This window comes from Diabrotica virgifera, chromosome 1 (assembly GCF_917563875.1).
Source record: "Diabrotica virgifera virgifera chromosome 1, PGI_DIABVI_V3a".
Classification (NCBI taxonomy): Eukaryota; Metazoa; Arthropoda; class Insecta; order Coleoptera; family Chrysomelidae; genus Diabrotica; species Diabrotica virgifera.
This window is the reverse complement of record NC_065443.1, coordinates 192,672,527-192,694,766: the sequence shown is the minus strand read 5'-3', so window position 1 is coordinate 192,694,766 and position 22,240 is coordinate 192,672,527. Positions and strand designations below refer to the sequence as shown.

The following is a 22,240-nucleotide window of genomic DNA, read 5'->3' as shown; positions in this document are numbered from 1 at the left end:
GGTTTTAACTGAATACGAGGGAGGTTTACTGTTCGTTGCCTAGCCATAGACTGTGAGGTTAGAGAAGAATTAGGGTCAAATTGGAGGGAGGGGGTAGCAGTCACATTAGAACTTTCAATGACCTCTAACCTTTCTTCCAATAGAGAAATTGTATCCAAATATTTATCAAAAACCACAGAGGAATCAGTAGAGGGGGTAGGTTCCTCGGGGATCGTCTCCAGCACATTTTGAGCATCGCGGAAAAGTCCGTAAGAATGTTTGAGTTGTGAAATTATTTCACGAATTTTATATTTGTTTAGAGAATTAAGAGTTGTGGGAACCGAATCAGCCAACTTGGTTATATCAAGTTTTGCGGTGAGCCTCTGTCGGTTATATTTTGATCGGTCAGCCATGTTGCGAGAATGTGAGATTAGATAGATTATTTGCAAATGTCTAAACCTATAAATCGATGCGAAAATGAGAGAATATGTACAATATATTATATATTACACGTTTAATAGTGTGAGATTGGCTTAATAGTATCACCCTGTATGAGCGCAGATTAGTATATGAAATGCAAAACTATAAAATTTCAAAATATATGCAATTTTCCAAAATGGGTATTTTTCAGCAAGTGTGAGACACCCTTAACAAGTATTTAAATTAATTAAATTGAAGGAAAAAACAATTATTTATTTTCTATAGTTTTCTAGAAGTGTAAAATGAGCTTAAGCGAAGCTAAATGTAGCAAAAACTTACAATTTATGCAAGAAAACAAAATTATTTTTAATAATTTTTGTAACCTGTGAACCAGGCTTAATCGGATTCAAAATTATAAATTTAATTTAAATCAAAAGGTTGAACAAACAATGTTAAAATTATAACACCCGTACTATCAGCCAAGAAATGAGTACACTTTTTGTATACTATAAACAGAAAAATATATTTACGAAAATAAAATAATGTAATATATGCAAATATTTTTTCATACAAACAAAACGACTCCTTTATTTGAACAAAGCAAGTAGTTTCTGAAATTGCACGTGTAGACCGGGCTTAACAACCTACCAGCTATTGTAGAGACGTGCTGGGTTAAATACTGAGAATTTGAGTGCAGAAAGAGAGGAATATTTTATTTTTGTGCCGGGGCGGCGTGGCTTGGAAATTTCCAAATGCAACAGAAAGACACTATAAATGAAAAACCGTTATTCTCAGAATAGAGATTATCAAAATATGCAAATACGAAGGACCTTGAGGATTTAATTAATAAATAATTAATATGATACGGCTCGATGGAACAGAAATGTTTAGGCAATACGTAAAGTATCCTTAACAATAGTAACCTATACTTATTGTACGGTTATAGAGTATATTCCCATAGGTAAGCTGGTTAAGAGTAGATAACGATTTTTCATATGTAATTTAAAGTATTATCTGCATAAATGGCACAAAGAATATTTGCTACGAGAGGTATATGGTTCAAAATGCATACAGTATCACGACTAATAAGTTATGTTCACATACATGTAGAGTACTTACAGTTTTATTCCTTGATGACGTGTCACATCAGAGCTCTGATTGAATTCCATAATCCATTTGGTTCATTTGTAAGGCACTCACTAATACGCTAAATAAATCATCGTCGATAATACTGAGCAGATTGAATTATCTGAGCGGTATAAAACGATAGCAAAAAAAGCCGGTAAAATGCGGCCTTTTTACGAATAGCGGGAGCGTCGATAGATTAGAGATGATTCTCGTTAGGAAGCTTTTGACGATCTGCCCCGGCGAGGGGTTCAAATGCGAGTCTCAACAATAACCTGGAGTTTCCAGAAAGGTTACATAAATACTACTTGAATTTTAAGTAATCAGTAGTACAGGGGCGTAACTAATTATTTTAGTGAGCCGTGTATAATATATTTATTGTACACTAAGCAAAAAATGTTCCTACAAGTTTTTTCTTAAAATGCACAGTTTTCGAGATAAACGCAGTTAAACTGTAAAAAAATCGAAAAACTACAATTTTTGAGCCCGAATAATTTTGATTAACCTTCGGATGACCAAGCGGGGTAAATTTGGACCCCAGTGTATGTTTTTATTTAATAAATTCAGAAATATTTTCAATATTAAACTCATTATTTTTTAATTTGACTTTAATATCATTCTAGATACCCTCATATTTTGTAATAAAAAAAATCCCTATATTTTACGAAAAAAATATTATCTAAATTTGGGGTCAAAGACGAACTCCCTTGGCCTTCCATTTTCCAATTTAATATTAAGTAATTACCGTCTATTATGTGGAATGAAGGAACATTTATGTAAGGAACATTTCAATATTGAAAAAATATTGTTTGTTGAACCTGTGGCTACGTGATTAGTGTATATTTTAAAATCTATTTAGTTCTAAGTTCAGAATGATGATTCCTGTTTTTGTTCTGTTGTAATTAAAAATATGTTTTACTAATGTTTATTTATAATTTATTGCTACAATAGTAACATTAATATTTCGAATAGATTATTACATTTCTTAAAACAACTTCATTTTTTTTTGTCAATTTTCATTTTTGACTTGGGGTCATTTTTTACCCCCGTTGGTCATCAGTGTAACAAAAAAAGGTTGGTTATCGGAAGGTTAAAAATAAAATAGCAATTATGCTTGCAGCATTTGAAAGTTCAAGTCAAATTATACCAGTTTTGATTATTTGCATTGCTAGAAATTAATTTTTTATTGGTAAACAAAGTAATAAACAAACAGTGATTAAGCGTTTTGTCGCATGTCCGCACCGCGCCAAGGATTAAAACCGAACGGAACCGACCAGGTAGGACTTCCTTGGAACGGTGCTGACATGCGAAACAAACACTGTTTATAGCTTTGTTTAACAATAAAAAAACTAATTTTTAGCAATGAAAATAGTCAAAACCTGTGAAATTTCACTTTAGCTTTCAAATGCTGCAAGCACAATTGCTATTTTATTTTTTAGTCAAAAGTTTTTCGGGTTAAAAAATTGCAATTTTTCGATTTTTTTAAAGTTTAACGGCGTTTATCTTGAAAACTGTGCATTTTACAAAAAGCCTTTAAAAACTGTCCCCTACGAGGGAGGGGGTAACAAGGCACCATCGCACCTTCCGGCAAGATTCAGTTTTTCATTGTTCAAGGTCTCAGGTAAAAGAATACGAACATAGTTGCCGGTCCTCAGGTTTTTCATACTCAAATACTTTCAGGACCTGCACTATTCTACACTACATTTGACGCACTGTCCATCAACGTGTTCAGCCGAGAATTCTTCGGGAAACACAATAAATTTAAAAGCTTAAGAAACTTAAGAAACACAATAATAAATAATATAAAAAAATAGAATATGTTCATTCGCGGATCCTGTCGGGAACTTTTAGTCCACGACAACGCATGCGCACTTTTCCATTTAATTTTATTATAAATATACCAGTATTAGATTAATTAGTAATATTAATTAATAGTAAATATACCTTGTATATTTATCTATTAACGGTATTTATATTGTTTTAAAGTGCGCATGCTTGACGTGGATTTAACGTGGACTAGTCTCTGACTGTCTATTCGAACACACTTATTAAGTGCCTCCCAGCGGTAACATATACGTCAAAATGCCCTATACTAAAATTATAATTTCACCGGTGCTGTCAAAATACAGATGACCATTTTCGTAGCCTAGCTATTAGTCGGAGAGATAGAAGCGGATTTTGTGCGTGATAAGTAATATGGAAAAACTATACGGGGATATGTTGAATTAGTTGTGTACATGACTTTACCCAACGGCCGGAAACCAGAGTGGGGGACGAGGGCAGTTTTAAGGGGTCAAAGTCGCGATTTTTATTATTTTTTTGTGACTCTCATGATCGAGATAGTGCACCAAAATTTGGAAATAAGTAGGTCATGACGTAATTAAGTAAAATATCTAGGGGCGGAGCGCAGCGTGGCCGACAAAGGGGTGGGGGCAGGGGTGAATATAAACCATATAAAGGCTTTTTTGCGACGCGACGTTCGTGATTGAGATAGTGCACCACAATTTGGGAATAAGTAGACCATGACATAACTAAGTAAAATCCCCAGAGCCGGAAACCAGAGTGGTGGACAAGGGTAGTTATAAGGCGTCAAATTCGCGGTTTTTATTATTTTTTTTTGTGACGCGCATGATCGAGAAAGTGCACCAAAATTTGGGAATAAGTAGGTCATGACATAACTAAGTAAATTATCCAGGTGTGGAACGCTGCGTGATCGACAAAGGTGTCGGAGCAGGTAAATAAGGGGTAAATATAAAAATTATAAGGAGTTTTTTTGACGTTCGTGATTGATATAGTGCACCAAAATTTGGGAATAAGTAGACCATGACATAAATAAGTGAAATCCCCAGAACCGGAAACCAGAGTGGTGGACGAGGGTATAAGAGGTAAAAGTCGAGGATTTTATTATTTCTTTTGTGACGCTCATGATGGAAATAGTGCACCAAAATTTAGAAATAGGTAGGTCATGACGTAACTAAGTAAAATCTCCAGGGGCGGAGCGCTGCTTGGGGTACAACGGGGTGGTAGGCAGGGGTGAGTATAAAAATAATAGGGGGTTTTTTGCCGTTCGTAATCGACATAGTGCACCAAAATTTGGGAATAAATATAACATGACGCAACTAAGTAAAATCCCCAGAGCCGGAAACCAGAGTTGGGGATGAGGGCAGTTTTAAGGGGTCAAAGTCGCAGTTTGTATTATGTTTTTTTTTGTGACGCAACACAACATTCGTCCCCCACGCAGCGTTCCGCCTCTGGAGATTTTACTTAGTTATGTCATGATCTACTTATTCTCAAATTTTATCTGGACCACGAACGGCACAAAAAAACCCTTATATTTTTATACTCACCCCTGCCTACCACCCCTTTATACCCCCAGCAGCGTTCCGCCCCTGGAGATTTTACTTAGTTACGTCATGACCTACTTAGTCCCAAATTTTGGTGCACTATCTCCATCATGAGTGTCCCAAAAACAAATAATAAAAATCGCGAATTTTACCCCTTATAACTACCCTTTTCCCCTACTCTGGTTTCCGCCTCTGGATATTTAACTTGGTGATGTCATGGTCTACTTATTCCCAAATTTTGGTGCACTCTCTCCCTTTATATTTTTATATAAAACCCTTTATATTTTTTATATTCACCCTACCCTCACCCCTTTGTCGGCCACGCAGGGTTCCACCCCTGGAGATTTTACTTAGTTACGTCTTCTTCTTGAGGTACCGAGACCGCTTGCCGATCGTTGGCTCTCATGTTGCCCAGCATATTAACAATCATTGTCTTATTTACAGCCGCACGAAATAGTTCAGTGCTAGTTTTCCCAAACCATTGGCGTTTCTTTTTTTATGTCAAGAAGTTGTACGGCGGCCCACACTTCTCTTTCCCAATATTTTACCTTGCATGACAAGGTGAAATGTGTCATATTTTTCTGGGTGACACATTATATGACCAAAGTATTCCAATTTGCGCCTTTTAACCGTGTTCACTACTTCGAAACTCTTATTCAAACGTTGCAAAACCCTTTCGTTTGTGACCCTTTCTACCCAACTGATCTTCAGAATACGGCGGTAGACCCACATCTCAAATTCGTCTAGGTTTTTTAAAAGCGATTCTGTCAGGATTCATGCTTCAACCCCGTAAAGTATTACTTGGAATATATAGCATCGAACTATTTAGTCCTGTTGCCAGGGGGGGTACAACGGCCTCGTTAATTCAGATGGACTTACCCAAATTTTTTTTATGTATTTTGACCCGTAGAACACGAATTTTTTGGGTAACAGTTGATCCGGATGTCGATAAGATTGTTATAGACCAAGAACTTGAGGAATCAAATAACAGCGATTTTTGGCAAAACAAAACAATATTTTGTATTTTTTGGGTCATTTTAAGCAAAAAATATTTCTACAAGTTTTTTAGTAGGATGCACAGTTTTCGAGATAAACGCGGTTGAACTTTCAAAAAATCGAAAAACTGCAATTTTTAAACCCGAATAACTTTTGATTAAAAAATAAAATAGCAATTCTGCTTAGCGCCTTTGAAAGTTCAAGTCAAATTATGTCGGTTTTGATTATTTGCATTGCTAAAAATTTATTGTGTTATTGCTAAACAAAGCTACAAACAACTAGTGCGTGAGTGATGTTTCTATGATTTCTCATTTAAAATCGAACGAGTAGGTAGAATAGGTACTAGTGCAATCAAGACTATTTCTACGTTACATGCGTTAAAACGCATGTAAAAGCACGGGAAACCCTACGTGTTTATAGCTTTGTTAAACAATAAAAAAATAAATTTTTACCAATGCAAATAATCAAAACCGATATAATTTGACTTAAACTTTCAAATGCGGTAAGCAGACTTGCTATTTTATTTTTTAATCAAAAGTTATTCGGGTTCAAAAATTGCAATTTTTCGATTTTTTTAAAGTTCAACCGCGTTTATCTCGAAAACTGTGCATCCTACGAAAAAACTTGTAGAAATATTTTTTACTTAAAATGGCCCAAAAAATACAAAATATTGTTTTGTTTTGCCAAAAATCGCTGTTATTTGATTCCTCAAGTTCTTGGTCTATAACAATCTTATCGACATCCGGATCAACTGTTACCCAAAAAATTCGTGTTCTACGGGTCAAAATACATAAAAAAAACTTGAGTAAGTCCATCTGAATTAACGAGGCCGTTGTACCCCCCCTGGCGACAGGACTAATTCTTATGCGAAGTTCCAAATTTATTTCATGACTGCACAGGATTTCCTTAAATTTCATAAAACTTGTTCTTGCTTTGGCAATTCTACTTTTTATGTCTGTACTAGGGTTCCAGCTTTCATTAATATGAGTACCCAGATATACAAGATTACTTACTCGTTCAATTGAGTCATTACCGATTTTTACGTTATAGTTATTATTATTTACGGCTGCCTGTTTACTAATAACCATAAACTTTGTTTTTCTTGCGTTGTGTTTGAGTCCACATATCGCACAGAATGCCACCATTCGGTTCAATAACGCTTGAAGATGTTCAATTGATCCTGTCAGTAACAAGGTGTCATCTGCGTATCTGATACTGTTCATAAGCATAACATTAATGAGTATTCCCTCTTTTGCGGTTTCCAACACTTCATTTAAGATTGTTTCAGCGTAAAGATTAAACAACATTGGTGACAATATACAGCATTGTCGAACTCCACGCTTGATTTTTACTTCTTCAGAGCACTGATTCCCAACCCTAACACATGAAGCCTGGCCCCAATACAAATTTGCGATTATTATAATGTCCCTACCATTCAGATCGGTAGTTTTGAGAATATGTAGTATTTTTTCATGGAGAACTTTACCGAAAGCCTTTTCAAAATCAATCGCGCACATGAAAACGTCAGGATTTACATCTCTGCATCTTTGAATTAAAACTTGGGTTGCGAATAGTGCATCACGCGTTCCAAGGTCACAGCGAAAACCGAATTAAGTACTTGAAATCCTTTCCTCAATTTTTCTATATGTTCTTTGATGAATTATTCTGAGAAAAGTTTTCAATACATGACTCACTAGGCTGATGGTGCGATAGTCGCTGCATTTTGTGGCTCTGTGTTTCTTTGGTAGTACAACAAATGAGGATTTGAGCCAATCTTTAGGAATTTTTCCGCTTTCGTAGATGAACAATTTCGTAAGTATCTTAATGCCCTCGGTACCTAAAAGCTTTAGTGTTTCTACGTAAGTCCCATCATTAGTTACGTCAGGACCTACTTATTCCCAAACTTTGGTGCACTATCTCGATCATGAGCGTCACAAAAAAATAATAAAAACTGCGACTTTGACCCCTTATAAGTACCCTTGTCCCCCACTCTGGTTTCCGGCCGTTGGGTAAAGTCATGTGCACAACTAACATTTCCCCGTATATTTTTCCACATTACTTATCACGCGCAAAATCCGCTCCCAGCTCTTAGACTATAGATATGGCTCTGTCAATAAGAAACTCTCTTTTGCTATATTTGCGTCAGTTTTAAGGTAGTTGAAAAAACTGCCAAATTTAAAGAACTGTTGGGGGTACTAAAATAGTGATTTATTAAAAATCATTTTTAAATATTTAAATAAAACAAGCTCTTAAGGGCGTAGGCGCAAAATCTTGCGCCAATGTGTTTTTAAGTCATTCATTTTTTTCGAATGCTGAAAAAGCTAATAAGTATTTTTGAAAAATTTAAACGCAGAATGAAAGAATACACTCTTACCCAGGAAAGAAAGTCCCTTAAAATAACCAAAAATGTCTTTTTAATGAGATATATTTGAAAGTAAAAATCCTTTTGTTTCACCCCTGTAAATTATTAAATAGTTTATTATGCAACGAGAATTTAATGGTGGTAATTATGATCATTATTAAGCGAGTATGAGAAGTACAAAAAGAGCCGCCTAGCGGCGAGTTTCGTATAGAGTACGAGCTTCAAAATGATAATTAAATGCAAGTTGTATACACGATTTTTTCTATGATCATTCACAACAAAAAATATATTCAAATTTATTATTTTGTAACGCAAACCAATTAAGCAGTTTGTCAGTTTGTTTACATTTTTAGAACTGTCAAAACGTATGTATTTGACTCGCCATTGGTCACTGCGCGTGTGCCATCTTCATCGCGAATGCCATATCGCGATTCTATTGGTTAAAAATCTGTATCGTAATGAAAATCTGTATCATAATGAAATTCTTTATTATGATACAGGTAGTGAAATCATAATTAATATACAGTGCGTCCATAAAGTGACACATAAATTCATTATTTCGTAAACCGGCGACTTTAACCCGGCATTGGTCGCTAGGTAGGTTGTTACGCGAGTGGTCGCGCGTGAGATTTTCTCTCACATATCCAACGTTTGCCTTTGTTTACAAAATTTTACAAAAAAGATGAGGTTACATCAGCGATAAAGCCATTTTCTTTAAAAAGACACGACGTTTTTCTTTTTTATTATTTTTATCTTTATATAAAATGTGACTATTGATGCCGCCAATATTTAACATTGAAAAATATATGGTAAGTAACCGTCTACAACTAATCCGTAAAACAGAATATATGATTTTCATATCATCGACCACATCCACGGCGCCTTTTATTACATCATAAAAGGATATTATTTTAGGGTTTAAAGGGAAAAATAAAATGAATTTTTATACACAGTTGGTGACGCCGGTGGTCGCTTGATGAGAGAATCTCTCACATGAAGCGCGCTGACTCAACAATATGGCGATACTAAACAAACTGAGTCACTATCTGAGCGGACGAGTCTATTAGATTGTCGAGGGAGGATAATTAGGAGACTAAAAGGAACTACAGCGCGTATAATTTCGCAGAAAAAAAGTTGTACGCAATTTTCTGAAACCGTGAGAGAAAATCTCATATAGCGACCACTGGCGGGTTAAGAAAAAATCATGATTTTTGGCATATATATCATACTAGTAGTGACTTCATCCATCTGGGCGTGATGACGTAATCGATGTCTGTTTAAAATGAGAATTGGGGTCATGTGATAGCTCATTTGAAAGGGCATTCAATTCTCTATTCACTAATATAAACATTAACGTAATTATTTAAACAGGGTGCCAAAAAAAAATTTTTAAATTAAAGTAATTAAGATAAAAATAAGAATGTACATAATTTATTTAGTTCAAAATACGTTTTACTATTGTCAGAAAACAGGAAAAATATTTATTTGACAAATAAATATTGCTTTTCGCTCAAATTCAATGTTATAATGCCAACCACCTGCCTCTTGACTGTTTGAACATTTCGTTTAAGCGAAAATAAATGTTTATTTTTCAAATAAAACATTTTTAACATTTTTCTGTTTTGTGACAGCAGTAAAATGTATTAACAATTAAACAAATTACATACATTCATATTATTGTGTTAATTAATTATAATTAATAAATTTAATAATTATAATTAATTTAATTTAAAAAATATGTTTATTGGACACCCTTTATAAATAATTATGTTAGTGTTTATTTGAATAGAGAATGAAATACCCTTTTAAATGAGCTATCACATGACCCTTTTCTCATTTAAAAAAATCATTGATTACGTTATCACGCCCAGATGGATGACGTCACCAGTATGATATATACCAATAAATCGTAATTTAAAAATAAAAATCGACCTGTTTCAGTATTTTTCCTTAAAGTCTTTCTGCTCTTTCTGCCCTCGGTAATAAGGCAATATTTGATTCTGCGTTTAAATTTTTCAAAAATACCTATTAGTGTTCTCAGGATTCGACAAAAATGAATGCATTTGAAACATGCAAAGAATGCATTGGCGGGAATTTTTGCGCCTACGCCGTTAAACTTATGGTATTTATAATTATAACTGCAATTTTTGTACAAATAAACACTTTTAGCAAAAAGTATTGACAAGCAAAAAACGTTTTCAATTTACGGTTTTTAATTTTTATTTCAGGTTAGAATACTCCCCCAACAGAGACCCTTTCGTCTACAGACTGATTTATGTGCTACCAATAACGCAAGGTAAGTCCAGGATTCAATTAGATTTATTAGTATTCAGTTTTTCTATCCCTCATTGGGTTAATTCAGTGTTGTACCAACAAATTTTTATTTAGCGGCGAAACAGAAAAATATATTAATTTAACATTTTAATTTTGTATTTTTATTGAAAATATGTAGCCCAATTAAACGAACTTAACCTTCCGATGACCAACCTTTTTTTGTTACATGAATGACCAACGGGGGTAAAAAATGACCCAAAGTCAAAAATGACAATTGACAAAAAAATTAAGTTGTTTTAAGAAATAAAATAATGTATTCGTAATTTTAATATTAGTATTGTATCAATAAATATTATACAAACATTAGTAAAACATATTTTACTCACAAATGAACCAAAACAGGAATCATCATTCTGAACATAGAACTAAAGAAATAATTTTAAAATATACACTAATTTACGTCGCCACAGGTTTAACAAACAACTTTTTTTCACTATTGGAATGTTTCTTACTAACAATTCAACATAATAAACAGTAATTACTTAATATAAAATTGGAACATGGAAGGCCAAGGGAGTTGGTCTTTGACCCCAAATTCAGAAAAAAAATTTTCTGTAAAATATAGCAAATTTTTTTATTACAAAATATAAGGGTATCTAGTTAAATAAAAAAATAATGAGTTTAAAAGTGAACATATTTCTGAATTTATTAAATAAAAACATACGTTGGGGTCCAAATTTACCCCCCTTGGTCCCAATTTACCCCCCGTCGTTAAAAAGCTTAATTGTACTGTAAAAAAACTTTCGTCGTGTTTTTTAATCCTGCAGTCTGTATTTTCTACTTTAAATTTTTATAGTAGGTAAATTATTTTTTTTTTGCCATTTACGTGAGTGTTATCAAGGAGGCATAATCTTTGTTTTTGACAGGGTTTGTTTTACTTAAGTCCTTATAAAATCTTTTTTTTTCAACTACGCTTTTTAATTCTTTATTAATAGTGCACGTTTAGCTTAAAGCAGATTCATTTATTTTTATACTTCTGCCGAGGGAGTATAGTTTTTAGGTGAGTATAGTATTGTGTGTATTTAAGGGTAAATTTTAATATATTGTTTCTCCCATCTTTTCTCTCCCTGTTCTACGTAATCTATTAATTTTTTAAAATCAATGGGCGTTATGAATAGTCATATTATTTGATATTAATTAACAATTTTGTCAACATATTAAACTTATTTCTGAATCAAGCAAGGTTGTTAGAATCTGGCTTTTATTATTTTAATACGAAGATTCTTCAGAATATGGGATATTGGGGAGCATTCGGTTTCAATTTTTGAAGTAGAATTTTTAGTTTAGTACGAAGAGCAGTACGAAGAGCATCATGTAGCATGATGATTTTTGCTACATTTTTGAATATATTTTTTTTTGTTTGTAGCTAACTTTGAATGTTTTTTGTTGCTGCCTAGTTTGGTATTGGTGTGGTGTAGTAATTGTACATTATTTAAACATTAAATAAATATAAACATGTTTAAAAAAATAAATATATAAAACTTATAGATTCATATAGATAATCAAAAAACCCCAAAAATCGACGAGGACAATAAATTCCTGTATACCTAACATAAATCACAAAAAATAGAGAAATTCCTGTATAAAAGGTATATTTATAAAAAATCCCTAAAAAGAGTTTTATTACAAAACGTTTTCGGAATACTAATTCCATCATCAGTGCTTTTTACAGGTTAATGTACGGGCCTGAGCCACCAAATTACTTGGGTAAAATGTTGTAAAGTTTTAAAATTGTTTCTTCTTCTTCTCTTCTTTAGGTGCCATGTCTGTATTCAGACGTTGGCTGTCATCATGTTTACAATTTCTTGAAATCTCTCTCTATCGGCTGCTGCGCGAAATAATTCTTCTACTGTGCAGCCACACCATTGTCTACCTATTAAATTGTTTACCTTATATTATTAAAAGATGTATGTATACATATATCCCGTTCACAGCCTAATATGCCTTTGGGTTCCCGTTCGCCACCTGTCTGTTCTGCCAGTCTCCTTCAGATAGATTTCTGGCTGATATTGCTTTTCTGATTCCTTGGATTGATGTTGTTGGTGGTCGTCCTCGTTTTCTTTTCCAGCAAGCAAGCAATTTGATTCAACCCGACCTGTGGGAGATGTCCACCTTTTCGAAAAAGGAACATTCGGGTGTAACAATTCATTGGGGCGAGGTGTTTTGGCCCGAGTAGAAAACAGGGATCACCCCACCTCGCTTCAATGCCCCAGGCCGTCCCTTTCACCCCTATATCACGCTGATGCGCGATAGGGGCACAACTATCAGCCAAATGCTCTTCACAATGGAATCCTGGGTAATAAGATTCCAATGTGGTGCCCTGATCGAATTCAAAACTAGGCCAGCGTTAAGCGCTCTAAGCCTTTATCCTCTAATGATTTATCTGCGGAACTAAAATTGCTTGCTTGGACCCCAAGTCATTATACCAAGCCCCACTGGGCTCAGTCCAATGGCTTGGTGGTCAAGGATTTTTTTGGTTTTGTGTTTTTTTTGGTGGCTTACACCTTTTTTATGTTTTTTGTATGTTGATTTTACTTGATCGTCTGTCTGGTTCCTTGGATGACTTCTTGGACTACCTTGGACACTATGTTGGTGACTAGTCTGACCAGGTCGTCTTCGTCTTGGAGGATCGCTATGGTGTCTTGTTGCTTTTTGGCTTGTGTGGCTTTGGCATAGAAAACCCCGGTTGCCTGTTGTCGTCTGTTGTTGTGGCCTCTGTTGTGATGGTCTACCCCAGGTTGGACATCTCGGGCATCCTCTGTAGTTTGCGGGGTGGCTTCCGTTGCAGTTGGCGCAGGTTGCCTTTGTTTCTCTGGGTCTTTTACACAGCTTCGTGGGGTGATCTTCTCCGCATTTCACACATTTGGGGTCTTTGTGGAACGCGTTCTGTGCATGGTGGAAGCCCTGGCAGTTAAAGCACTGCGTTGGCCCTGTTGCTTTTCGCAGGTGTTCTACCACTACCTTCATGTGGCACAGATTGGTGATCAGCTTAGCCTTATCTACGTCCTCGCGGTTCAGAGTCAGTACGAACATCGGGAATTTCCTTATGGGGCCGGCTCTTGTGGTCATATTCTTAGCTGCGTGACAGACTATCTGGTGTTGTACTTCCATCTCTTCTTGGATTGCCTCCTTGGTGGTGTTTGAAAGCAATCCTCTTAAAACCACTTTGGGTTTTATATCCTCTGCTAATGGGCAGGCTATCCATTGTAGCCTCTTGTCTTTGTGCGTCTCTGCATATTCTTCTATTATCCTCACCATTTTTCTATAATCTTCCAGGCATTTCTCCTGGATGAGTGTTTCTCTACCACTCCTGGACATTTTGTTTGTCGTGTAGACTTTTAGTTTTTGAGCTATGGTGAGGATAGCCCCTGTCTCGCTCACGCTCTGTAATTTAATTACAGGCGGCTTTCTTTGTGGTGTTGCCTGTTGTTCGGGCAACACGGTGGTTTCTTCGTTTGTTTCCATGTCCTCTGTCTCTGACTCAGCGTCTCAGCGACTCAGCGTCTCACCATCCGTGTTTTGCTCTGGGGGGGGGGGTGGCTTCTTGATTTGTGGATTGGTTCTGCTGGTCCTCGTGGCAGGGTGTGAGTGTCTCTTGGCTGGCTGGTTGCCAGTGGTGGGAAGTTTTCTTTCTTCTTTTTTGGCTTTGGTTCTTTAGTCGGCGGTGACATTTCGGTCGCTGGATTCTTTTTCGGTTTGGGCTTCGGTGTGGGCTTTGCCTGTTTTTGGCACTTTTTGTCCTCTTGCTCCAGGTTTTTCCGAGCTTCTCTCAGCTCGTTGAACAGTTCGTCCATCTGGCGCGTCATCTTTTTCATCGTTTCTTTTAGTTCCGCGTTTTCGGCCCTTTGTCGGGCTCACTCTTCGTCCTTTTTCGCCATTTGTTCCTTGAACTGGTCGTGCATCTTTTTTAGCAGCTCTCTTAAGGCTGTCAATTCTTCTTTTGTCTTGTCTTCGTCGTCGCTCGCGTCTTCTGTCCTCCTAGCCCTTTTCGCTGTTCCTCTCTCTGCCTCGCCGGGGCTTCATTTTCCGTGTCCTCGTCGGTTTCCTCCTCGGATTTCATCTCGGTTTCTTCTTCGGTTTCCCCTTCGCTTTCCTCTTTTTGCTGTTCCTGTAAAAGGTTAAGATCCACTTTGCGTATATCCTCATGGGTTGGCGGAGTGGCCATAGGGGGTGGTGATCGAGACCTAGCTCGATCAATCATCTGGGGGAGGAGAAGCCCTAATTTTCTAAGATCCTTTTTTTCCGCCGACTGGCCCGACGCCAGCTCGGCTTCAGGGTTGGTTTCCCTGTAATCGCGATTTTTCACTAACCCAGGCAGAACTACGTTAGGGTTCCTCTTGCTGTATCTCGTTTTTTGGCCCAAGGGGCCGGGGCTGTCCGATGTAGGTTCCTAAAAACTACACCTTGCAGTGTCGATACCCTTACGGAGGAACAGTAGAAATCCCGTAACGGGCTCACGTCAAGCCCGTTTTGCTTCTTCTGCTAACCAATCTCTAGCTGCAGCGTCTCAGAGAGTCCAATAAATATCAAACTCCCTAAGTTCACCACATCCCAGAAGAGTGGTTTTTGCCTCTCTCTCCTTCTAGTCCAAGGAGTTAGAAGTGCCCGACTTGCTACCACGCTTACATACGTGGTTGGAAAGAAAATTCCAGCTAATCGAACTGACTCCCTTCTCCGTCGGCTCCTCGTTGACTTTGCGCCTCAGAGAGTGAAAAGCGCTTGACTGCTGCTGTGCTTACATTCACAGCTGAACTAAAAAGTTCAACAATCAAGCCACTCCCACCTCGTCGGCTGCTCTCAGCTGCTATTACGCTCCACTGGCTGGCACGTGTTGCTGCTCCGGTGGCTGACACCGGACTAACTCGTTCTCTTTTCTCTGGTGGTACCCATTCTAATATCTTTTTGGGTAGTCTCTCTTCACCCATACGTCTAACATGTCCGTACCATATTAGAGACTACCTTAATGTCTATTAGAACCCCCATAGCCATTTCAAAATCTGTACATACATTGACAGTCAAGTTTAAATGCCTCCTGATAATTTCGGTTACAAAATTCAAAACTATGTCATTAATTCTCATTTTCATCCCATCTGTCTAGTGTTTATAATACTGTTTTTGAACTTTTTTACGTACGGCAGGTATGTGGCAATATAAACAAAAGTAAAATGCGTATGCGTCAAATTTGTATACCTATGTCATGCACCGAAACGTACTGAGTGGTTTCCGAACGTCGTTATAACGTATGTGAATGTCGTGTTAATGTTAGGTGCTTCAGAATGGTTCTCAATATTGCAGAAAAAAATATTATCTTGGAGCACTATTTTCGGTCATAGCGACAGGTCGCAAAATCGATTCAAGCATAAAATCAGTTAAAAACGCATTTATGTTTAAGCCGACGACACGGTTTCTTGAATTCGATTGCCCCGACGTAATCATCGAGCACCCTCTTGCCAGTGACCGTATTACTGTTTGGTGTGCTGTATCCGCACATGGAATATTGGACTCGTATCTCGTTGAAGCAAACCATGGAACGCCGTTAACTGTTAATCAGGAGCACTACAAAGAGTAGAATATCACGCCATTTCTACATTATCTTCAGCGATTTTTTCGTGTCAGGAACTTACCACTTAATCAACAATGGTTTCAGCAGGACGAGGCAACCTGTCATAGGTCTACAGAGTCTCTTCGAACGTTGCGCAATCATTTTGGTGATCGCCTTATTTTGCGTGACAGTGATTTTCCATACTCAAATTTAGGATTTTTTCGTGCTCTTTAACATTACTAGTTCACACATATGATCGAGAACCTTTTTAAATGCTACGAAAAATGCTTAAAACTGAACGTAGGGCATCTTGGACTTCTGTTTTATTGGGAATGTCGTAGTAAATAATGTTGGCAAGACTGTATCATGTGTTTTAAACAGGTAAATAAGAATAAACATTTCAATATTCATTTCAGTACTGTTAATTTTGCCGTGATTTTGCCGCATACTGCATATTTCAGTCATATTACAGACATTTATATAAATGGGAAGAATCACCAATCATTTTTTTTTTCTCTGATTCTGGCCTTGGTTTAGTACTAGAACCTTTAGCCACGTAATTGTATAACTTATCACTAACCCAGGTGTAATGTGTAGTGTGTGTGTTGAGTAAGTGTCTTGTTACTTTGCAAAGTAGACGTCATTGTCTTTGCAAGGAGACGCTAATTGTATCCGAATATCTGCGGTCCCTCCGGTGAGTACCGATCCCACAAGGACATCATCAATCATATTTACTGGAGAATATATTGTATAAATATGTGTAACTTGTGTATGTAAGCAAAAACATTGGCCTGAAGACTGGACAAAATCTACAATAACCACAATTCATAAAAAAGGCAGCTTCCATAAATGCGACAATTATAGAACTATTTCTCTTATATCACATGCCAGTAAAATAATGCTACATATAATCAACGAGAGACTAAAAACATTCCTTCAAAGAGAAATTCCACAAGAGCAAACTGGATTTACCAAAGGTAGAGGTACTAGAGAACACATGTTAAATATAAGACAGATAATCGAAAAATTTAGGTAATTCAATATTCCACTGTACATATGCTTTATAGATTATCGTAAGGCGTTCGACAGGATCAAGTGGAGACACTTATGGCAAATACTAAAAGAAGTGGGCGTACCCCAACACCTTACTTCGCTTATAAATGAAATATATGAACACACTACTGGATCAGTTAAAGTGCTTGACACTCTTTCAAACGAATTTCATCCAGAACGGGGTGTCAGACAGGGATGTATACTATCTCCAAAATTATTCAATATATATAGGGAGAGCATATTATGAGAAGAGCACTTGAAGGATGGGAAAAAGGCATCTCAATAAATGGTCATTAAATAAACAACCTACGTTTCGCAGATGATACAGCCCTTCTTGCAAATAGTCAAGCAGAGCTGATTGATCTTATACGACTGGTTCAAAATTAAAGTCAAATATTTGGTCTGCAATTAAACATATCAAAGACAAAGATCATGATAGTGGATAGACTACATAACAATCATCCACATATAACCACAATTGATCGATTTGAGGTGGTGAGCTCATACTTATATCTGGGATCATTAATCACAAACACAGGGTCACTACAGGAAGAAATAAAACCTAGATGTGATCTAGCAAAAGTCGCCACAACAAAAATGACCACAATATGGAAGGACTGTCAAATTTCAAGAGAGTTAAAGATGAGGTTGATCAACTGCTTAATATTCCCAATACTGACTTACGGATGTGAATCTTGGATCCTAAGAAATTCGGAAAGAAGAAAGATAGACGCCATTGAAATGTTCTGTTGGAGACGAATGCTACGAATTCCTTGGACCGACCATAGAACAAATAATAATTCGATTTTAAGAGAGCTAAAAGTTAGCCAACGGCTCTCCAGTAAAGTCCATCTCCAGCAATTAAAATACTTTGGACATGTTATGAGAGCCAACACAGAAAACATGGAAAGACTCATTATACAAGGAAAGGTGGAAGGCCGAAGATCACGAGGAAGATCCCCAACAAGATGGATCGATCAGATAACAGGAATATGCAAAAGGCCTATGCATGAGTTAAAAGAAATGACCAGAGACAGAGATCTTTGGAGACGGACAATACACGATATCACGTCGACCACTACACTCCCTCCGGGGGGTCAGGATTGAAGAGAGAGAGAGAGTGTATGTAAGCGAATTTAAAGAGTTTTAAAGTAGAATGAATTGGAATGAAAATGAATCACATTAACCCTTAACTGATCCGGCGTCGTCTGACAGACGATTCAATAATTTTGATTATTTTTTATTGGAAATTGGCACCGCCCACAGGAAAGTCGTTCTATCTAATCCTTAAACTCTCGGAGCTTGACAAGTGGGTGTATTTGAGACAAGTTTCTCTCAGTTCCTAAAAAGTTATCGCAACAGTTAGGTTGAGAGTAGTTCCTCAGACGACGCCGGACCGTCTGTGTCACTTTTTTGTGTTCATACTTGGAGTTCAAGAAGAGCAAGAGGATGTCCTTATTTTAGAAAAAGCGCAAGATTTGCAGTTTATGTCCTTGTAGAAAGCGCAGGATGACAAAATACCTGTGCTTGAGTTGCAAAAAGCCTGTTTGTTTGGGATATATAAAACCACTACCTATGTAAAAATTGCATATAAAATAGGTAAAGTTTGACTGATGCTGGAAACAAACATTTTTGATCGATTTTTATTTTACCTAGTTTTTTGTTTAGTGTGCAGTTTGAACATCTATCCTATCAATACATTTTTTTTTCATGTTGTTTTTTATATTTTTTTTATTTACTTTACAAAACTATGTACTTCTTCACAAATATTTGTGCGGATTTCAGTTTTATTTTAATATTTTTTTCTTAACAAAAATAATGCCCAAATCTAATACGTTCACTTTTATATAAACATATCAAGGTATGTTTGTAACATTTATTCTTAATAAAAAAATTATTTTCGAGTGTTGTTTTGCTTTCTTGAAAAGAGTAGTTTCGCAGACGACGCCGGACCAGTTACGCTACTGCTACAGTACCGGACCAGTTAAGGGTTAACAAATAAAAAAATATAAAAATATGTTTATATCTTAATTCTAACCTAAAATCAACCTACATTCGTATCTGAATTGTCTTTTTTTGGTGTGAATAAATATTATTCACCATCTATAAATAAAAACACCGAGGGAATGTTTTCAACTTTTCTTATTTTGATAATATCATAACACCGAACTCAGCGGAGAAATGTGATACCTGAGGATCATCCGGGGCCCAAAAATTCGTTTTCAGTAACCCGGTTATGCTCGTCTGCCGTGAACTCCTTGGAGGGTTTTGGTTTAATAAGGGCTAAAAGCTCTGTGCACGTATCTACGCACGTTTATTTTTTTGTATAGAACGGTATTTTAGCAATAAATTAGTCTTTGAAGTTGGTGTACGAATTTACCACCCACATATTTTCTGATTAGTGTGTTGATATACAAGACATAAATTGATATTTTAAAGGTAGCAAAAAGGTCATTATAAATATTATTTTTTATGTTAGTATTATTTTATGAAATATTTTTCACTGAGAATAATATGCAATAATTCGTTAAAACTTCTTAAGTTTCACATAACATATAAGTAGATAGCATTAAATACGAAGTAGTGATAATTTGAATGATTACCCGTTCGTAATTTTTCTTAGTATTCACAGTGTTTCTTCGTCTCGCTGTAATCTCTTCCATAGAGCAGTATATTTCTATTGAAGTACCCTGAAAATAATTTTGAGACGAATTTGATGCCTGGACCATTTTATCCAAATATGCATAGTCAATTTTTAGAGTTCGAAACAGAAGTGGAAGATCAGGTGATAAGAGCAAACAGAGCCGCAGGTTGCCTGAGTGAAACAATACGGAGAAATAAAAATATCGGAAAAGAAGTGAAAGGCATAATTTACAAAACAGTCATCAGATCAATAAACGAAACGAAAATATGCGGCAGAAACACGATCTGATACAGAAAGGACAAAAATAATGCTAGAGATGACATCAGTTAAAAAAATCGATGGTAAAACACTTTGGGATAGAGCTAGAAGTGCAGATATACGACGGAGATGAAAGTCGTGCAACACTAATAACTGGGTGAAAACAGAAGAGTAGAATGGAACGACCACATAAGCCGAATGGCAACAAATATAGTATTAAGGACGACGAGAGACGATTCTGAATACGAAGACGGTCAGTGGGAAGACCACGAAAACAATGGAATGACAACTTACTGTAGGCACATTAAAAAACAGGCAGAGTCATGTCTACACAAAAAGAAGAAGAAGAATAATTTTTAGAGTAAACGAGTAAAAGAGTTTAGAGTAAAATAAGCTCAACTGCACTACTCAGTTTTATAAACTATTAGATTATAATTTATTTTATCTACTCTATGTCATATTATGTATAAGTTTTTAGTTTGTGAAAACTGTCATTATAGATAGCAGTGCGTGAAGGATTTAAAGTGTGCGTGAAGTAACAATGTATTTTATCTACTCTATGTCATATTATGTATAAGTTTTTAGTTTGTGAAAACTGTCATTATAGATAGCAGTGCGTGAAGGATTTAAAGTGTGCGTGAGGTAACAATGTATTTTAAATTGGGATTTATTTTTTCACACTGTTTTTAACTTTCGCGTTATCATGGTGACAATCCTTAACTTTCGCGTTGTCATGATGATGACAATATGAGCAATGAATTACAACAAAAGTTTTGACAGTTTTGTGGTTTGAAAGTAGTTAGAATTTTTAAATATCAAAGTTCTAAGAATTGTAGAATAGAAATGAATTCCAGGGACGAAGAGTTACAGCTTTTTTATTTGTTTATCGTAGATAAAATATAGTATGAGACTGTGCGTGAAGTACTTTTGCGAACTTACGCGATACTTCACAAACTGTTTCATAAATAACTATTAAATGGGATTTACTTTTTCGCACTGTTTTAACCTTCGCGTTGTCATGGTGACAATCCTTAACTTTCGCGTTGTCATGGTGATGACATTATGAGCAATGAATTACAACAAAAGTTTTGACAGTTTTGTGGTTTGAAAGTAGTTAGAATTTTTAAATGTCAAAGTTCTAAAAATTGTAGAATAGAAATGAATTCCAGTGACGAAGGGTTACAGCTTTTTTATTTGTTTATCGTAGATAAAATATTGCATTAAACTGTGCGTGAAGTACTTTTTGCGAACTATCGCGATTTATAGCACTCGCTCCGTTGTCGCTCGTGCTCTAAAAATCGCGTGCGTTCGCAAAAACATACTTCACGAACTGTTTCATAAATAACTATTTTTAAAGACCATCTGTTCTGAAACAATTTTATTAACATGCAGAAAATTGGCTTATATCTGCAATTAGTTATTAAAATAGTTCTTGAAATTTTGACAGATCTATTATACTTTCTGCTAAAACACGATATATCTTTTTGCCGTATCTAAGACGGTACTAACTGCCGGTAGTCTCCAATAGACGCTGTAGACTGTGTACGGCGGCACACCGTTGGAAAATTTTTCATTTTAGTTACTTTTAATTAACTTTGAAGGACAAAACTGTCTTAAAATCTAAATACCTAAAAACGAGTAATTCTAAAACAAATTCAAATTACGGGGTTGAATTGAAGTGACCACCGACTTAGCCGGTTGTCTCCAATAGACGCCGTAGGTTGCGTGCAGCGTATATTGGAGACCACCGCCTAACTTTCTAATACATCATTAGCTTATAATGAAGGTATCGTTGCTCTTGCTTGTAGAGCCCTTATTTTTGGGTTATTGAAACCAATTTGAGACAGAAGAAGAGTTATCGATCAGGTTTGTCTTTACGTCCATCCGGGTTATATTTTTATTTGCAGACTCAGAAGAGTCAGTCATTTCTAAGCCTTTTCTGAAACATTTTTTTTTTATATATCCAATTTACATACCTTGGCAGATACAGTAGGAAAATGAAAGAATACCCATGAACGAACATATAAAACACGCTGTATTTTCCTGTTACCGTGTCACAAAGAAAATTGCCCAGCGCAAATACATTTAATAATAATAAATTACATGTACTTGCGCTGGCCAATTTTTTGTATGACACGGTGACAGGAAAACACAGCATGTTTTATATGTTCTTTCATGGGTAT

General features: G+C 36.1%; 1 protein-coding gene across 2 annotated transcripts in view; it reads left to right on the top strand.

Annotated features, from left to right (window-relative positions):
- LOC114334182 (uncharacterized) overlaps window positions 1–22,240 on the top strand; it is an 883,857-nt gene that overhangs the window by 803,252 nt on the left and 58,365 nt on the right. For both annotated transcript variants that reach the window (XM_050641876.1, XM_050641875.1), the window contains one exon: window positions 10,455–10,522. In XM_050641876.1, the coding sequence (XP_050497833.1) occupies window positions 10,455–10,522 (68 nt within the window). The remainder of the gene's footprint in view (window positions 1–10,454; window positions 10,523–22,240) is intronic.